Source organism: Notothenia rossii (assembly GCF_949606895.1).
Source record: "Notothenia rossii genome assembly, chromosome: 11".
Taxonomy (NCBI): Eukaryota; Metazoa; Chordata; class Actinopteri; order Perciformes; family Nototheniidae; genus Notothenia; species Notothenia rossii.
The window spans coordinates 11,644,231-11,661,651 of record NC_136910.1 but is presented as its reverse complement, the minus strand read 5'-3'; the positions used below and the strand labels follow the sequence as shown (position 1 = coordinate 11,661,651).

Sequence of the window (17,421 nt, the reverse complement as noted above, 5' to 3'; positions counted from 1 at the left end):
AGAAACGGATCAAATAATGCAAGTAAAGGAAACAAAAGGCTAAGGTTGGTGGGTCAACAGTGCTTTCCTTCTCAAAAAGAAACCAAATAACCTAATTTCTTACCATTTCTGGACAGTATAGGTATGTAGAGTTAACTCCACTGACCGGTGGCAAGACGACCATGAGGGCTTTTATAGGCCTGTCACAGATGTAAAGGCTATGTCAGGGGGGAGGGGGGGGCACAAGGTGGCCTTGTAATATCTGTCCTGGTGATTCAAGCATTCGCCTTGGTTTATTAAGGAGACAATATGACCCTAACTTACAAGACAAGAGGAAGAAAACATGGTTCCTGACAGAGAAGGGCAAACGGCCATTCACATTTTCCGCTTTGAGAAAGAGTTATTCCATGTCCTACTAAACAAAAAGCCCACAGGAGCTCTATTTATACCGACCTGACACTGACCTTGATGTTTGTATGTGAGCATGTGTGTGTGCGGGTGGCCTACATGAACACAGGAAGTTTGTGAAGTTTATGAGACGTTGATCTGGCTTTTGTAGCTCATGTATAATTCATATAGAGTGCTTTATTGCAAGAACACAAAGTGATTGAAGTGCATCTTTACCCCTGGGGCAGTTACATTTGCCTGAGCTGATGCCTGTTTTAAATGCATGACCCATATGACCTTTTCCGTGCATAGCACAAATGGCACATGCATAAGTAAAAGCAAGGAGAGGTCAAATGCAGGCAAACACATCTCAATCTGAGTGCTGTTAACTGATCACACAGACTGACATGCTCATTTGCAGGTAGATTAAAGAATCAGTGACAGCTGAAATAGAAAAAGGACTATAAAGACCTGAAATCGGTATATCATTTAAATGTTGAATTTAACTTCCAGAAAGATGAATCAGAAACGCTTCACTTTACACCACCTTGCTTATTTCTAATTCATAAAAACACATGCTCATAAAAAACATGTCTTTCTATTTTATGTAGGACATAAAGACAATTAGGTTAGGATTCTATTTTGCAAATTAGCTGGCATGAGTATGGTTCTTTGCCGGTAAGACTTAAGTTAAGCGCCTTAAAATAACAAACATTTATTTCCTACTGTTTTAATTGTGTCTTGTCAACGGGAAATTTGAGCCTAAAAACTTAAGTTGGCACAGCCTGACTTTCTGTAAATCTCCCATCTACTGTGACCTGGCTCAACTCTCTCTACATCCTACCAAAACTGTTGGTACTAAATGACCTAAATAACCTAAATGCATGTCCATAAACACTAGTCAGTCTTCAAGAGATATTTATCATGTGCATAAATATAAATCTCTTGGCATTCTCTAAGCATCTCAAATTCCCAATCACTTCATCACAAAGACATTTCGCCGCCTGGAATTCTGCAGCTCAACAATATAGGTTTCCTTTAAAAGCAGCAAGGAACCAGAAAGTCCAGTTCCTTGTTCTCGTCAGACTTTGCCAAGGACGATAAAGCACCCAGTTTCCTGAACACTTGTTGACAAAGAGAGCGAGGGTGCAGAATCTGGTACACCTGAGGTAAGAATCTTATGTCTGTTTTCCTGTGAAAAAAACTGTTATCAGTGATTCATGTGACATAATTCTTATTTTGTATTGATTTGTGTTGTGAACTTTAAAGTTCATTTGCCAGCACATGTTTGTTTGTGTTCAAAAGTGAGTGTTAAATTCTGTTAACATCGAACAAAAAGTATGATGAATATTCTTTAGTTGTAACACTGCTGAGATTCTGTTTGTTTATACTTGTAATCTTTTTAATTAATGCCGATTTGGCTTTACAGGAAACATCTTTTAAATATGATATACTAATACATTTTATTTGTAAAGCACCTTTCATTACTAAAAGTAATTTTAACCTGTTTAGCCCGAGAGCCTGAAGGTTTTATTTTGACGAAACTGTGTCTCAGGGCTTCTTAATATTTAAAAACCTATTAATGTGTCATAACCAGTGTTGGGCAAGTTACTTTTAAAAAGTAACTAGTAATAGTTATAGTTACTGCTCTCAAAAAAGTAACTAGTTACTTTATTAGTTACTCAATTAGAAAAGTAACTATTAATTAAGTTTACTTTACTTAAAAAATTATAACAATAAAAATACAAGTTTTTGTGTTGTTTTTTGCCGACTAGTTCTCTGAAGGCAACAGACTCGACCGTTGCGATGGGCAGCATGTCCTCAACAACATACCTGGCAATCACTCTATTTAGTTGACTCTGGGTGACATGTGGTGATTTTAAAAAAATCGTTTTTTGGCTGTTTAGATGGTGTTGTTCCATCTGGGTCACTGCCGGTGGTTGAGACGGTGGGGTCTTTGGCGACTAGTTTTATAGCCCCATGCAGGGGCGAAATGGCAATTGGGAATACCGGGAGTTTCCCGGTGGGCCGGTGCTGTGCGTGGGCCGGAGGGCCAAAAAATAAAAAATAAAAAATTAACAAACCTTTTTTTTTTTCTTTGCCTAAATCCTACCGGCCCACATTTGTTAGTGTTCCGGCCACTCCCTTATTATTATTTTTTGCTTACCTAAATCCTACCGGCTAGTACAGGTAGTAGCTATTACAAATGTAACAGGGGTTGTGGGCAGCTGGTGGACCTCACCACCTGACCTCACCCCCTGTTACATTTGTAAGTTTTCCAGCCACTCCCTGGAGGGGTGTGGCCCACACCCCACTGGGCTGGGCTGGGCTGTGCTAGGCTGAGCTGTGCTGGGCCGTTTTGATAGGCTACCTATGTTCTATCTATCAGATAGTTTCACTTTCACACATCAGGCCCGTAGCAGCTGTCACTGTGCAGTGAACGATCAGGAGTGAGGGACTGAGAGACCTAGCTGGCAGTTGCTGGATAAACAAGCTCCGTTGGCAGGGAAACAGGGTTCAGGAGGAGTGGCTGTACCCGTAGGATAGAAAAGGGGGAAGTGACGTCTGACTCAGAGGTCGCGCGGCTGTGGAGAAGTACGTGTTGCCCACATTATGTTACTGAGTTTAGGCTAGTTAGCTAGCAGGTTTATTGTTTTGGGTGCAGTCACTTTTGCCTCCACTTGCTGAATAAATGTTGAAAGAAAAACTAAACCTGTTTACAGTTCTGTTTCATATGGGTGTTGAGAGATGTATCCATAGATTTAGTCCATAATTTTGCTCTCAAAGTGCACCAGATTGATGGATTTAACTTCAACATTTAAAAAAAAGTCTTCCCGGGGGAGCATGCCCCCGGACCCCCGTAGAGGAGGTGAGGTCCACCACCTGCCCACACCCCCTGTTAAATTGTCTCACCCACATTGAGGATGCTTCCTACGCCCATGTTTTATTCCATGCGTCAAGTCAGGCAAATGGGGTCCAAATGTTATTGCATCAATGATCTGTTAACATTAAAATCACTAAATATATGCTGTAACTATTTTGCTCTTGGCAACTCAAGGGCTCAGGTAATGTGATTACTATATGAATAATGGTCCAAAATAACATTAAATGCATAGGGTTTTTTGTTAAGTAACATACTTTCGTCGCCGGCCGGCCGATACATGCCGCGCATTAAGTGGGCCTGTCTGTCAATTAATCCCCGGGCCACTTTTTCCTCTCAGTCCGCCCCTGGCCCCATGTACATTACTTAAGTGTTCAGGAGATTGGCATTGCTGTTTTTCGATGTGGACAATGCTTTCTGTCCTGCACACAGTTTACCGTAATATTTTGTGCGTCCTTTATCCCCACAAATTGAAAATAGTGGTTATATTTCCAAGTTGCAAATGCGCTGCTGCTCTCGCTGATACTTGCATCTGCCATTGTGTGTGTGTGTGCTGGTGGTGAGCGTTGCCGTGTGTGTGTGTGTGTGTGTGTGTGTGTGTGTGTGTGTGTGTGTGTGTGTGTGTGTGTGTGTGTGTGTGTGTGTGTGTGTGTGTGTTAGCATTAGCAAGTGTTCGTGTGTGTATTTTCCCCATAAGGCAAGACCCGCCCAACTCTGTCTCTGATAGGCTTACCCTGAAATGTTACCCCGCGTTAACCAATCATCACTCCTCTCTGGTTACTTCACTTTTCCATGGTGCTGTGAGAGGACATCGCTGTATTCGCCTGTAAATTACATCCGCAGGAAGATTCGGTTCAGTTCCATCAAATAATGTAACACAGTAACGCACCCATTTAAATCACAATAACTATAACGGCGTTACTTAATGGGAATAGGTAACTAGTAACGATATTAGTTACCGCAAAAAGTAGTTGCGTTAGTCCCAACACTGGTCATACCAGATTAACGGGAAGAAACTCAGCTAACTGACGATACAAACCATTTTTACCAAAACAAAAATAAGTCTCATAAGAAGTGTCTAAATGACCCCTGAGCGAAAAAATGCGAACGCACTTGGCACAGAACTCAAGGTAAAGATGCCCTTATTACTTATCGTAACTGCACATATATACAAGATATCCGATTAAAACTGAGATTACACAGATTATATAGGTATTAGTATCATCACTGAGCGATCAGAACTCGCGACAGGGGAAGCAAACACAGACATCACAACACAGCATTACGGAGCAAACACGGGAGATCGTCTCACTTTAGCTGTTATTCTGATCAAAAGTCGTGTTCAATGGCATTAAAACGATAAAAATGCTGACGAGGGTTAATCCATAGGTTAATCCAATGTGTCTGTCACTTTGAAAAAAGTATTGATAATCCATAATTCAATTTTTATGTAAAAATCGGAGAATTAATATTAGCTGCTAATGGTAGCCACCAGAGTGTATGCAGCCTCCGGTTTTGTCTACGCGTCACTTTCACTCCTTATTTGGTAACGTGTGTGTCTGTGGAACCTCCCCTCGATTCCATTGGCTCTAGCAGTTAAAAAGAGATGTCCATCAAAATCGACCAAGGGGTGCCAGAGATAGGTCAAATCCACCCAAATGACCCCAGAAGTGTTTTTTTTGGTGCTAAATCTCTCTAACGGTCAAATTTGATTTGTTTTGTATCAATCTTGATACAGGGTACTTATATGTTATAGCTTGGATTCCTAAAGCTTTTAGTCTACCATCCCATCATTCAAGGGTGGTTTTCACTATAAGTTTTTATTTTTTTTGGACAGACACTATATCATTTACATTTTCTTACTGTGTTCAATCTGAATTTACTTTAAAATAAAAACATCTATATTGATTCTGACACTTCTACATCCAACTCACAGATGTAACCTTGCTTTGAGAAAAAAGATGATTAATTTAACCCTTTTAGAAGTGGAGATATCATCATTTGTTCTGGGAATGTCATTTCCGAGCCTGAGATAACAGGATAAAGTGCTACAAGGGGCATAATTGTCATGGCTGGAGGGCAAGGTACACAGGACCCAAATGCAGAACGTTGTTTGAAATCCAAAATACTTTTATTGCAGAACTAGGCCAAGCAACAAAGTAAAATAAGGCATACCGTAGAAATCCCTCAGAACAAAATTCTTCCAGCACGACAAGAATCTCACAACGACAGACAGAAAAACCAGAACTTAAATGCACACAAGACTAATCACACAAACAAGACACAGGTGAGAAGGGGGGAGAAAACAGGGGCACAAGGTGAACGCAATCGGGTAATCAGGCAGGAGGCAACACAGAGACAGGACAACAGACAAGACGGGGGGGTGAACACTTTTCAAAATAAAACAGGAAACCAAAGACAGATCTAAACATGACAAAACACAGACAGCCCGGGGGCAAAGCAGAAGGGCAGGACGGAGGCGGGACAGCTCCAGAGGACGGGCAAGAAGGCAGCGCCGGGACAGCTCCGGAGGACGGGCCGCGATGGGGCCCCTCCGGGGTCAGCTGGATCGCCGGAGCAGGAGAACACGGAGCTGGAGATGGCGGGACCCCTGGTGGGACAGGAACCGGTGTCGGCCGGACAGGAACCGGAGCCGTCGGGACAGGTGCAGACGGAACCCCCGACAGAATATGGGCTGGTGTCAGTGGGACCCAGGACAGAACATGGGCTGGAGTCAGTGGGACCCCTGGCGGGTCAGGATCTGGTGGGTGGCAGCGGGACCTCCGACGGAACAGGTGTCGGCGGGACCCCCAACAGGTCAGGATTCGGAGTTGGCAGGACTCCCGGCGGGACCCCCAATGGAACGGAACATGGAGCTGGCAGGATCCCCGGCAGAAGAGTAGTCGGCGGGACCCCCAACGGGACAGGACATGGAGTTGGCAGGACCCTCAGCGGAACCCCCAATGAAACAGGAAAAGGAGTTGGCAGGACCCCCGGTGAGACAGGTGATGGCGGGACCCCCAACGGAACAGCACACAGAGTTGGCAGGACCCCCAGTGTAACCCCCAACGGACCAGGACATGGGGTTGGCAGGACCCCCGGCAGAACAGTAGTCGGCGGGACCCCCAACGGGACAGGACATAGAGTTGGCAGGACCCTCAGCGGAACCCCCAACGAAACAGGACATGGAGTTGGCAGGAGCCCCGACTAAACAGGTGTCAGCTGGACACCCAACGGAACAGGACATGGTGTCGGCAGGACCCCCGACGGAACAGGTGACGGCGGGACCTCCAACAGGACACGGAGAGCTGGAGTGGGCCGGAACGTCGACAGGACACAAGGGGCTGGAGTGGGCCGGACCACCGACAGGACACGGAGAGCTGGAGTGGGCCGGAGAGCCGGAACTGGAGCGGGAACCATGGCTGCTGGGGCTCAGGCTGGTAGCCTGGACTTGCGACTCCTTCTCTTAGAAGCCTTTTGGAGGCTCTGTGGACCTCCAAAAGCCAGACGAGTACCCGAGAACGAATCCTGGACAGTAGTAGGAAATGGGGAAGAAGCAGGGGCTGACTCCAGACAGAACACACCGAGACGTATGGTGTCAGGTTGGGAATTGGGAGGCAGGGGGCTAGCATGCCTGGGGCTAGCAGGCTGGGAATTACATATCTGGAGGAAGTCCATAATCCAGCCAGGTAAGAACTTCAATAAACACGGTTTCTCTGTTGCCATCTGGTGCGCCTCTGCCAGAGCAGCCTCTTTCTGCTCAACACTGGACGCTCCCCTCCACCTACCATAGCAGAAAGCCAATGAATAGGTAAATGAATGTAACTCAAGGTACACAGGACCCAAATGCAGAATGTTGTTTGAAATCCAAAATACTTTTATTGCGGAACTAGGCCAGGCAACAAAGTAAAATAAGGCATACCGTAGAAATCCCTCCGAACAAAATCCTTCGAGCAACATCAAGAATCTCACAACGACAGACAGAAAAACCAGAACTTAAATGCACACAAGACTAATGACACAAACAAGACACAGGTGAGGAGGGAGGACAAAACAGGGGCACAAGGTGAACACAATCGGGTAATCAGGCAGAGGGGAACACAGGGACAGGAAGCAACAGACAAGACGAGGGGGAACACTTTTCAAAATAAAACAGGAAACCAAAGACAGATCTAGACAAGACAAAACACAACACAGACAGATCGTAACAATAATATAATTTAAAAACAAACAAGTTTAATAAAAGGCTTTTTTTCTACAATTATAAAGATAACGTTTTATTATTTTTCTCATTCACTTTCGCCTAACGTGGCTTTTGTTTTGTGTATAGAGCTCAATGCTGTCACAAAGACTTGAGCCTATTCAAACCCTGCATTGATTGTTTAACTATTTCCCTCTGGATATTTGTATGCTGTTTTAAAACGAGAGGGACTGATACATTCCTGTGTTCTTTTGTTCAGGTGTGGTGTCACAATGCTTAAGAGCCAGAAGAGCCCAGGTAACATATCACATCTGGAAATGTGCTTTATCGTTGGATTCAGGTGTAGTTATTTATTGGCATTTTGGTGCTGCATAGAGGAAACCGGTTTATAAATATTGTTATTGATAATTGAACATGCAAACCTGATGTTAATGGTGCCAATGTTAACAAACTCATTAATACTGTAGTAAGGTTTTTTTCTTTTTCGTAATTTGATGATTGTTTTAATTGATTTTGTAACAAACTAATTTGTTCAGTTATTCTTTCTTTGTTCATTGTATTCCTTTGGTGGTTTCCCCAAATATAATTTACAGTGAAGGAAAGTTTGCGGATTTATAAAAACAAAGATGAGATTTAATCAATTGATCACAAAACAACAGGCTTTTCTCTTGCTCTCAGGTGGAAAAATGCAATGTAATGTAAATACGGTGTTCTACAAACCAGTAGAAAAGACAGCGGAGGTGAGATCTGGATACCTGTTCAAGTCTCCTCCCCAAAAACTGCTGAAGACAGAGGTGACAGATTTACAGTAACTAATACAAATGATTTCATCTCTACATGTGTTGTTTCTCGCAATATTTCATTATTTATTTTGTCTTGTTTCTCCTGCAGAAATCATGGAAGAAGCGTTACTTTGTGCTTTTCAAAATCAGTGAACAACAATACCTACTGAAATACTTCAGGAGTCCAGATGATAGGGACAGGCCGCTTGGAGGGATAGACTTATCACAGTATGTTATCAATCAATGCCAATTAATTGAGAAATTATTAATTTAAAGCATTTCATAGCTCCTAAATGCAATAGCAATTTGTTTTAAGTAGAGATCCCCTCCAGCTCAACTTACAGTGTTTGTGTCATTTGTGTCCCTTTTTCAGGGTATCACTGTTATTTGTTTCCCCTCAAAACCACCAGAGATGGGCATGGGTCCAGAAAAACTTCAAGTGTGCTCCATCATGTGTGCTCTTTATCAGGGCAGCTGGCCGGGAATACTTCCTTGTCGGGGATACAAGGTCAGTCAGCTGTTTTTTTACAGGGGATAAAACACTGAGGTGAAAAATTAAGAAGCTTCCCATTTCCATGCTTTTTACTACACTGTGCTGTAAGACTCCTGACCTCACACACTCTTGAAACTCAATAATCTTTCATTCTACTCTACAAAAACACAAAAAGGTGTATATTTAAAAAAAAGCAACCTAATGTGATATCTCAATTTAAAGCTGGATATTTAGTTATTTGTAATGATTGGTCAAAGGGGATTTTCGAAACCAAATTATTATTCATTTAACACTTTCCCCTGCCTTTCTCAACATCCACTATTTTGAGCGTTCTACAGTAACAATCAAAAATGAATAATGATGTTGTTTTCCTGTTGACTAGTAGTCTATCATCTAAAACATGACTTTTCCTTCCACTTGGCTAAGACAAATTGGTTTCTAATGGTCACTATTTCCACTCTGGATTTTGGAATTGACTTTTAAAATAGATGTAATTGCCATATTTTCTTTGAGTCTCAAAATTAGATTTTTAAGTGTTTCATATGTCCTTCTTGCTTTTAGTGAGGAAGTGGACGGCTGGTTCTCTGACCTGTTTGAGGCCCTGAAGAATCGGCCACATAAATGTCTGAATTCTGAGGTACATTGAGATTCTATTTCTTTATCATGATTTGTAACAGCATTATAAGACCAAGTGTCTTTTCTACTTCACTTTTCTTTGTATCTATGTTTGTTCATCTATTTACAATGTAAATGTGTTTTTTTTTTACTAAAGGAACTGTCAAATGTGAATCAAACAATAGAGGTAAATATTTAAAGTATTTAACTCGTTGACAACCGACTGCTGTACAGAAGTAGCTTACTTTTTTTTTTTAAAAACAGTTATTAACTTTCTTGCCAAGAGTAAGTTGAAAAGATTATGGCACATAAGTAAGATAAAAAGGTTGCTCAAGCTAACAGCCAGATAGCTTAGCTTAGCAACACAAAGCTAACTTCCAGGTGACACACACAAGTTAGTCAGTGCTCCTAAGAAATACAGCAACTATGAGATATAACATGTAAGTGCACTTAAAAGATGTTTGTTGGCAGATTTTGAAACAGAGTCAGGCTAGTTTCCTCCCCCCTGTTTTCAGTCGCTGTGCTAGCTAGGCTAACAGACTGTTGGCTCCAGCTACAGATTGTTCGCAGTGATGGTATCAATGTTTTCATCTTATTCTTGGAAAGACATAAACACATTTTATAACATATTTAACAATTTCCTTTATACTTCATCATGTTTTTTTTCTTTCGCATTACTCGTTGCCTGGCTCAAATGAATGTAAACATGATTTATCTTCCAATGAGTAGCTTTTTTTCTTTTGGTACTTAATTTTTACATTAATTTAAATCAATTTCCTGCTATCTACATCTTCCTTCATTATCACAACACCTGGGCAGTCTGAATCCCTTCAGAGTCTCTGAGAAGTGCAAAAACGACTACCATACAGTTTGAATCTATCAACCATGCTTATCGATCAACTCTCTTTTTGACTTTTAAAAAATATTCTTGTCTTCTTGTTGAACCAGGTTATTTCAAAACCCTTTATACGGCAAAAGGGTTCTGCCACAGTGCCTGAACAGGTTGGTCCATACAATGTCAACAAAAACTCTGCATGAATTTGGCTTAACTTTCTAAATGCATGCATACTTTCAACCAATCATTCCTTTGTGTGAATCTATTTGATCTGTTATTCTCTTTTTGTGCGGAGAAAAACATGTGTATCCATATTATCTCATTGTTGATCTGTGGGCCCTCCCTTTACATTTAGTCCTCACTTTTACATGACCTATTCTGGAGATTTTATCCGAGTTTAATGTATCACCGATGCATCAGACCCAGGGACACTGAGATGAAGTGGCTGAAGCAACATATAAACTGCAATAATGGTGGAAGTCTTATTTCTATAGAAAACACATTCTGCTGCAGGAATAATTTAAAAAATATTAGATTTTTGTACTAGGAGCTATAATGAGTGTTTTCTTTTATTTTTCAGTCAATGCTGAAAATTCGGTCCCTGTCTGATCCATCGTCCAATGCTTTGGATAATGACACTGCAGAATCAGAGGTGCTATATTTTGGCTTGTTTGTTAATGACATATCTAATTTAATTGAGTATTCTACAATGATAATGGTACAGGTGACTTTTGTCTTGGTTGCATTAAGTACAACAAATTGTTTTCTGATTGTCTGTTAGACTGAAGAAAATATCAGAAGACCTAGATCAGAGCCTTTAAATCCAATCTATGACAATCCCAGAGCCTACTTAGCACCATCAGCAGCGTACTATGGCACCACCCGTCGCAGAAGCATGGACTCAGTGTGAGTGTTAATTGTAAATCTGAGTATTTCCAGTTCGAATAAAAAAAAAAAAAGACACTCTCATTCTTAGTAATTACTTTCTTAAATTGACACATGCTGAAATTGTGACCTGCATTAATACAATAATAAATATGATTTATTTGTTCATCTCTTATTTTGAATATCTGTTACTTGCAGATATGTGTCGATGAAGGAATTAAGACAAGCACAAGTGGCAGCGTAAGTTTGCTTTATAGAAGGACAGATTCAAAATGATCAATAATCACTGATTAATGTTCAGATTAACAGAAGATGATTGTGACAAATGTTTTTAGTGACGGTGAAGTTGAGCAAGTGACCGGAGGCACCCTGATGAGGTCTGTCACGCAAATCTTTGACAAGCTGAAGACTCGGATTTCCCCACTTCCTCCATTCGATGAGGAGACAGACTCTAAGTACAGGTAGCTCACAGATGAAATACAAGATTGTCTTCTTTTTTTTGTGGGCCGTGTGTTTATTTTTGACTTTTCACTGTGTCTTCAATGTCAGTGCCCTATGCTCTTTCTGTTACATGTTTTGGCAGTGCCCTAGATACCAAAATAGCTCGCTCAACAACAGAGGTTACTGCGGCCTCATTGGCTCCGACACCTAAACGAACAACAAGAAGGGAGTTATTTTTAAAGAACTGTTGACACTCCAGGACCAGCTTAGAATCTAAGAAAGGCAGCACCTCAGAGCCTGTTTGACAACTTATGTGCTATAAAAAGATATGTCTTTTCATGTTGTGGTAGACATTATACCTTAAAAACAGAACATCTGCACAGATTTATTTTATCGAGTCATGATAATGCATGCGGTAAAATACACAAGCTGAATTACAGGTCAGGTGTAACTGATCTCATACGTTAGCTGTTTTTGTTTATTATTCTGAGCTCCCTAAAAAGCAAAGATTGACTACTACACTGTAACTTATACGTGCGATTATGCATATTATATGCTTTAAAATCTATGTATGCAAGTACTGTTGTAACAATTTAAAGTGAAGTTTTGACTTTTTGCATAAACAGCAGCCAGAAGTGACTATTATAGGATAAATGTAAATGTAAATATGCAGTGAAATTTACGACTGCACCGAAAAAGAAAATCTGTTTTCTACCATCTGATAAATTCAGGAATTTTCACCAGATGGTGACAATTAATAATAGTACATCTTTTGTTAACATCATCCCTTTCTGTAGCCTTAGTTTTTCCATACAGTACAACTGACAATGCCTTAATTTTTGCACAAAGTCATCTTTCTTTTGCTTATCTCAAGTCCCTAAAAATGCAAAAGGTATTATTTCAGGCTTTTGGTTTTCTTCAGCATCTCAAGGAGGGCAGTTCTTGGCAAATCAGATTTGACTTGCCTGTTTACAAAGACATTGTGTTAATCACCAATACAGCAGGCGATCCACATTGTGTGTCTTCTTGCTGTTTCAGGCAATCATCCCCTGTTCCTGTTTTGTTTTCTGAAATATGCTTCAACACAAAACTGTGTGATTCTTCTGTGTTTTCACACTGATTTTTGTTTTCTGGCCACTTGCTGTGCTGCAACACTGACGAATCTTCTTCCTCTACTACATTTGGCAAATGGGTCAAAACACTCCTTTCTAAAGTGCTTCTTAATTAGATTTCCTGTTGCGCCTTTAAAGTGATTCGTATCTCTCATGCTGTTTTTATGAATTATTTTTAAAACATCTCAAGATGTCTGGTTTTGAATAACTGAGAGAAAACTCTTCAGGTTTTTGAACTGCACATCTTTCACCCTCCATCAATCATTTCTACTACCTTTTATTGTCTTTGATTGTGTTTTCGTTTTTCTGTAACAAGGGCAAGACTTATGACCATCTAATACTTATCATACAGCGCCAAAATCTGCATTACAATCTAAGTGAAACGTGTACTAAGGTGTGATGTGATAATCAACTTGCTTTTGCAGAGGTAAAAACACACGTCCACTGTCAGATCTCAGCACCAGTTCCAGTGACAACGGTGCCATCTCTCCTGACGATATGCTTGATGCACCAATTGTGCCAACACTGGAAAAAGGAAGCTCTTCTGAAAAGTGAGATTACAAAGTAACTGAACTACCAAGTAGATACTATTACCTCTCTTGTCTTACAGTATAAATCAACACATGTGGGTGTGATGATCAACTGAGAAAGAGTTAGCATGAGTACTTATTCAACCTTTTTTTGTTAGGACAAAAGGACACATTTTAAACCACCACTCTGTGCTATTAGAGATCAACAAGGTCAATCTGCTTTGTAATGGTTACAGAGAACAAAAAAAGGGTGACTGACGCTGACATGTTGCTGGACTGGTTTGAGTGGTTTCTGAAGGTTTATGCAAGAAGATATTGGCATGATAGTTGAATAATGTGGCAATACACATTAGGAACTGAGGCGACCTTTCTTCCAGAGTTCAAATGAATTGTTTAAAGGCCTGGTCTATAAAACTGCTAGAATAAAAAAAGTAAACAAATAACTTGTTTACTTCATCCCAGGCTGACATATTTTCTTCTGGATACCCCAGAGGAGAGAGACCTCGAGATCAAGCAGGGAGATTTGAAAAAGCACCTGACACTAACAGATGTGGATGGGAAACCAAGGTAAGTTTGTCTATAAAACAAGGCCAAGTCTTCTAGACTTTGTGAAAAATCAGCAACCGCATATCTCCATCTTTATTCCTACCTCTATTTACGCAGAGAAGCAGCTTCTTTATCTCTGCATCGGTGTCCTCACAGGGTGCATTCAAGCACAGTACTGAGTTTAGGGCACCCAACACATAGTTACTGTTGTTACGCATGTAAAACAGAAGACAAAAGATTAGAAATGCTTCAGGTCTTGAGTACACTGCTAAGTGCAAGTCAAAATGTGAATTGTCTAGACTGCTGGATTGGAGTGTTTCTCTTTTTCCAGATGTGTGTTACACATACAAGAAAACAATACAGCTAAAATGTATGTGTAGACGCTGGGCCGTAAGATCTAAGTTAGTTTGACCTACAATGTTAGTTCAATCAGGTTTTGATGTAAGAATACATATTTATTGCCAGGGATACACAAATAAATGTAGGGCAGGGGAGACCCTATCCGATGAAAGCCCCCTGGGGTCTAGACGCTGGTGGTGGTGAATGGATAGGTGGGTCGGTCTGAAGAGGAGTGGCTTAGCTTGACCCTGGATTCAGAGGGACAGGAGGTGAAAAGGGGTGGAGGAGGGTTGCATTGATTGAGTCACCTGAAATGACAGCTGTCAGAGGGGGGAGAGCAGATTTAAAAGGTTTAGCAGAGCGCTATGATAGGCTTGTGGGAATAGAGCAAAGTGATTGGTTAAGATGGGGAGTGACGCCCCCGATCACTTATTGAGAGGAGAAAGAGTAGTTACATGGAAATAGTAAATGAATCAGTAAAGACGGTCTTCCTGGTTGAACTTACGCTGAGCTTCATTTATCTGCTGATGGCACATTTCTTAATAGGTTTACATTTTAAAAGACATTTAATACAAGATGACTCTGGTGGAAATGTTTGAGCAAAGTAATGAAAAACATGGAAGCTTCTCCAGACTGAACTCATGTTTCACACAAATTGAAGGTTTGTTGAAGCTTGATCAATGATGAACAGAAGTGCTCAGGCTGAATGCATTTTGAAGCAAAGCCATTCTCTGAATATTTATCAAAAACAGGGCAAGCAGTAATGTTCTTTATCTAAAGATTCGGTGGCTCCTCAAATCCTACTCGACACATCAAGACAGCCGTATCATCACTGTCTCTGAAGTTGACCTAGATACCGTAGAATTGCATTGCAGAGAACACTGGGCAAGCCTTACCTGTTAACAGCTATCGGCCCACTGTTCTGCATGTTATGTGACTTTATTTTGGAGAGAATACTCCGACACAAGAATAGAATAGAATAGAATAGAATAGAATCGTTTAATGTCATTATACATGTACAATGAGATAATAATAAATGCTTCTCCCTTTCAAGGGTGCCATCAAAACAAAAACAAAAACATCACAGCATAAGACAACAGAATACACGCAGCATACATACTTAGGAATAAGGAATAAAGGAATAAGGAATAAAGTGCAGTAATTATGTCCAGGAGTATACAAATAAAATCGGTAATGTAATAAATAATAATTATAATAGTGTGTATTTATAATAATAATAATAGTAATGATATATATGTATGTACAGAGTCACATTGATTCATATGATTTCATTTGTTAAGAGCAATGATGGCTCTTGGGAAAAAACTGTCTTTGAGTCTGTTTGTTTTGGATATGATACACGTGTAGCGCCTGCCGGAGGGCAGCAGGTTGAACAGGTGAAAGCCGGGGTGTGAGCTGTCCTTGATAATGTTTTTGGCTCTACTGAGGCAGCGGGAGGTGTAAATGTCCATCAGGGAGGGGAGAGGGCAGCCGATGATCCTCTGTGCTGCTTTTACGACTCTCTGAAGCCTGATCTTGTCGGCCTCAGTGCAAGGACAGATCTGTATGGATGTACAAATACAAAAAAGGCACAATGTAAATGACTCTATGATTTCGAACTCCAGGATGAATCTACTGTAAAACTATGTGTGTGTATGTGTGTGTTGTAGCGTGTCTGCGTGGACAGGCCAGCCACAGAATGTGTGCCACTTTCACAAAGGAGACGAAATTCTGGCAATCAATGACTTGCACTGCGCCACCTTGGACGAGTTCAACATGTTCCTCAGCAAGTCTCTCAAGAATGAGGTACGTCCAGAAAAAATGGCAAAAGATACTGAGCATTCATGATATCAATAACTATGTAAAAGGTCAACTAAAAGGTCCATTATTTCCCTTTCTTCAGGTGAAAGTGACCATCCTGCGCCGGCCTGGATGCCCACCGCTGCATTCACCAAACGGCCACTGCATCGACTGAATGCAAACTAAACATGAGAGTTACTTCCACAATATGTTGGTTTGTACCATGTATTGACTCCCTTACAAACGGACAGTACTTTCCCCGGGATGTGGGCAGTTCCTATTGATCTATCACTCTAAGGTTTACCGGATTCAAACGTCTAGAGGAAGTTAAAATGATTTCCAAATCTCATGACTCACTTTATATCAGGACAGATCAAAAACATTTAGTTGCCAATGACTTGCACTTTTAGCAGATTGACCTTTAATAATGTTATTATGTATCGTAGTGACTGTAGATAAGCTGTACGGGGAAGGAAACAAAGGCAAGGGTTTTACTGAAACATTTCCTCATACCGCCTTTGTGATACTAAAAAAAGAACATTCTCACAACGCCTAGACCCAAGAAAGACAAATGTCTTTTTTTTAATTCAAGGCATAATGTGTAGAAAATTGTATATGCACTTTATAAGAAAGTTATTTTTTTTTTATAATTAACTTCTATCCAAGAGAGGAAGTGACTTAAAGTGATTTGAAGAACATGAAGATTATGTAAGGCTTAAGAAAAGATGCTCTGAATCAACATTTATGATCCAAATCAAGGAATTAAATATATATATATAATGTAAAGTTGAAGTGAATTTTAAAGCTTTATTTTAATCTCTGTAACATTGTTGTTGTGCGAATGTCATCACTGAGCAATGCTGGGTAAATTCCAATTTGCTCAGTGGGTGGCACCTCTGATGAAATTCGATTGTAATCTAATCCATGACGGATGAATTGTTTGTCCAAATGCCTTTGTTGTTATTGTGTGGTTACGTAAAGAAAGGCTTACAGTACGTGCATATTATTCCTTTCCTAGTCACATATGTCTGCTTTGAAAGTAATGAGGAGCGGATGAATGACGAAACAGATCACAGAACCAGTATTTCATGCCGTCCACCACACCTTAGGGTAAGTCTTGTGAATTAATATGCAGAGGGTATAGCGTTGCTCATCTGGCCGTTTCATCCCTTTCTCTCCGATTTAAAGCTGAAGACACTTTGCTGGATTGTAATTTTAATATAGTTTGGGAAGATGTTTTCTTATCCTTTTTAAACTATGTCTGGTGACCAATGCCTCTCCGCGTCAGACAACATCAGATGGAACTTATCTGCAAGGCTGGTTCACTTGAAGTGCTACCATCCAGTCCGAGCTTTATAACTGTTATCATCAAATACAAAACCGTCTTACACTGTTAATATTCTAATGGCATTTTATACGCCTTATCAAGATGACTGTTTTAAGTTTAAATGGAGCTTATTATCCGAGATGAGACATTACTGTACTTTAAATACTCTGTTATAAATAAATCCATCCTCTCAGAGGGTGCAGCAAATCAGTGTTGAATGAATGTTTTAATTGTATTTGAATATAAAACTAATTACCAGATTGTTAAA

General features: G+C 40.5%; 2 protein-coding genes across 5 annotated transcripts in view; one reads left to right on the top strand and one right to left on the bottom strand.

The window, feature by feature from the left end:
• Positions 1-4,744, bottom strand: part of LOC307024170 (zinc-binding protein A33) — a 9,381-nt gene extending 4,637 nt beyond the window's left edge. Inside the window, exons 1-2 of one of the 3 annotated variants that reach the window (XM_079658045.1) lie at positions 4,560-4,744; positions 3,981-4,071 (exon numbers count right to left, since the gene is read on the bottom strand). Coding sequence is in view for 1 of the 3 variants with exons in the window: in XM_079658044.1 (XP_079514170.1) it covers positions 104-163 (60 nt within the window). In the remaining 2 variants the exon portion in view is untranslated. Of the gene's footprint in view, positions 1-103; positions 326-3,980; positions 4,072-4,559 lie in introns of those variants that run through there. The other 2 variants (XM_079658046.1, XM_079658044.1) reach the window with 2 other exon arrangements.
• LOC307024169 (pleckstrin homology domain-containing family S member 1-like) lies at positions 1,502-17,421 on the top strand. Of its 2 annotated transcripts, none has more exons than XM_079658043.1 (16): positions 1,502-1,535; positions 7,708-7,745; positions 8,127-8,242; positions 8,340-8,458; positions 8,604-8,738; positions 9,285-9,360; positions 9,496-9,525; positions 10,287-10,340; positions 10,754-10,825; positions 10,955-11,079; positions 11,257-11,298; positions 11,394-11,519; positions 13,037-13,162; positions 13,604-13,708; positions 15,697-15,832; positions 15,930-17,421. In XM_079658043.1, the coding sequence occupies exons 2-16, from the start codon at positions 7,721-7,723 to the stop codon at positions 15,999-16,001; spliced, it is 1,359 nt and encodes a 452-aa protein (XP_079514169.1). In that variant the 5' UTR covers positions 1,502-1,535; positions 7,708-7,720; the 3' UTR covers positions 16,002-17,421. The 2 variants fall into 2 exon arrangements, with proteins under 2 accessions (XP_079514169.1, XP_079514168.1); XM_079658042.1 differs by lacking the exon at positions 1,502-1,535 and adding an exon at positions 6,844-6,936.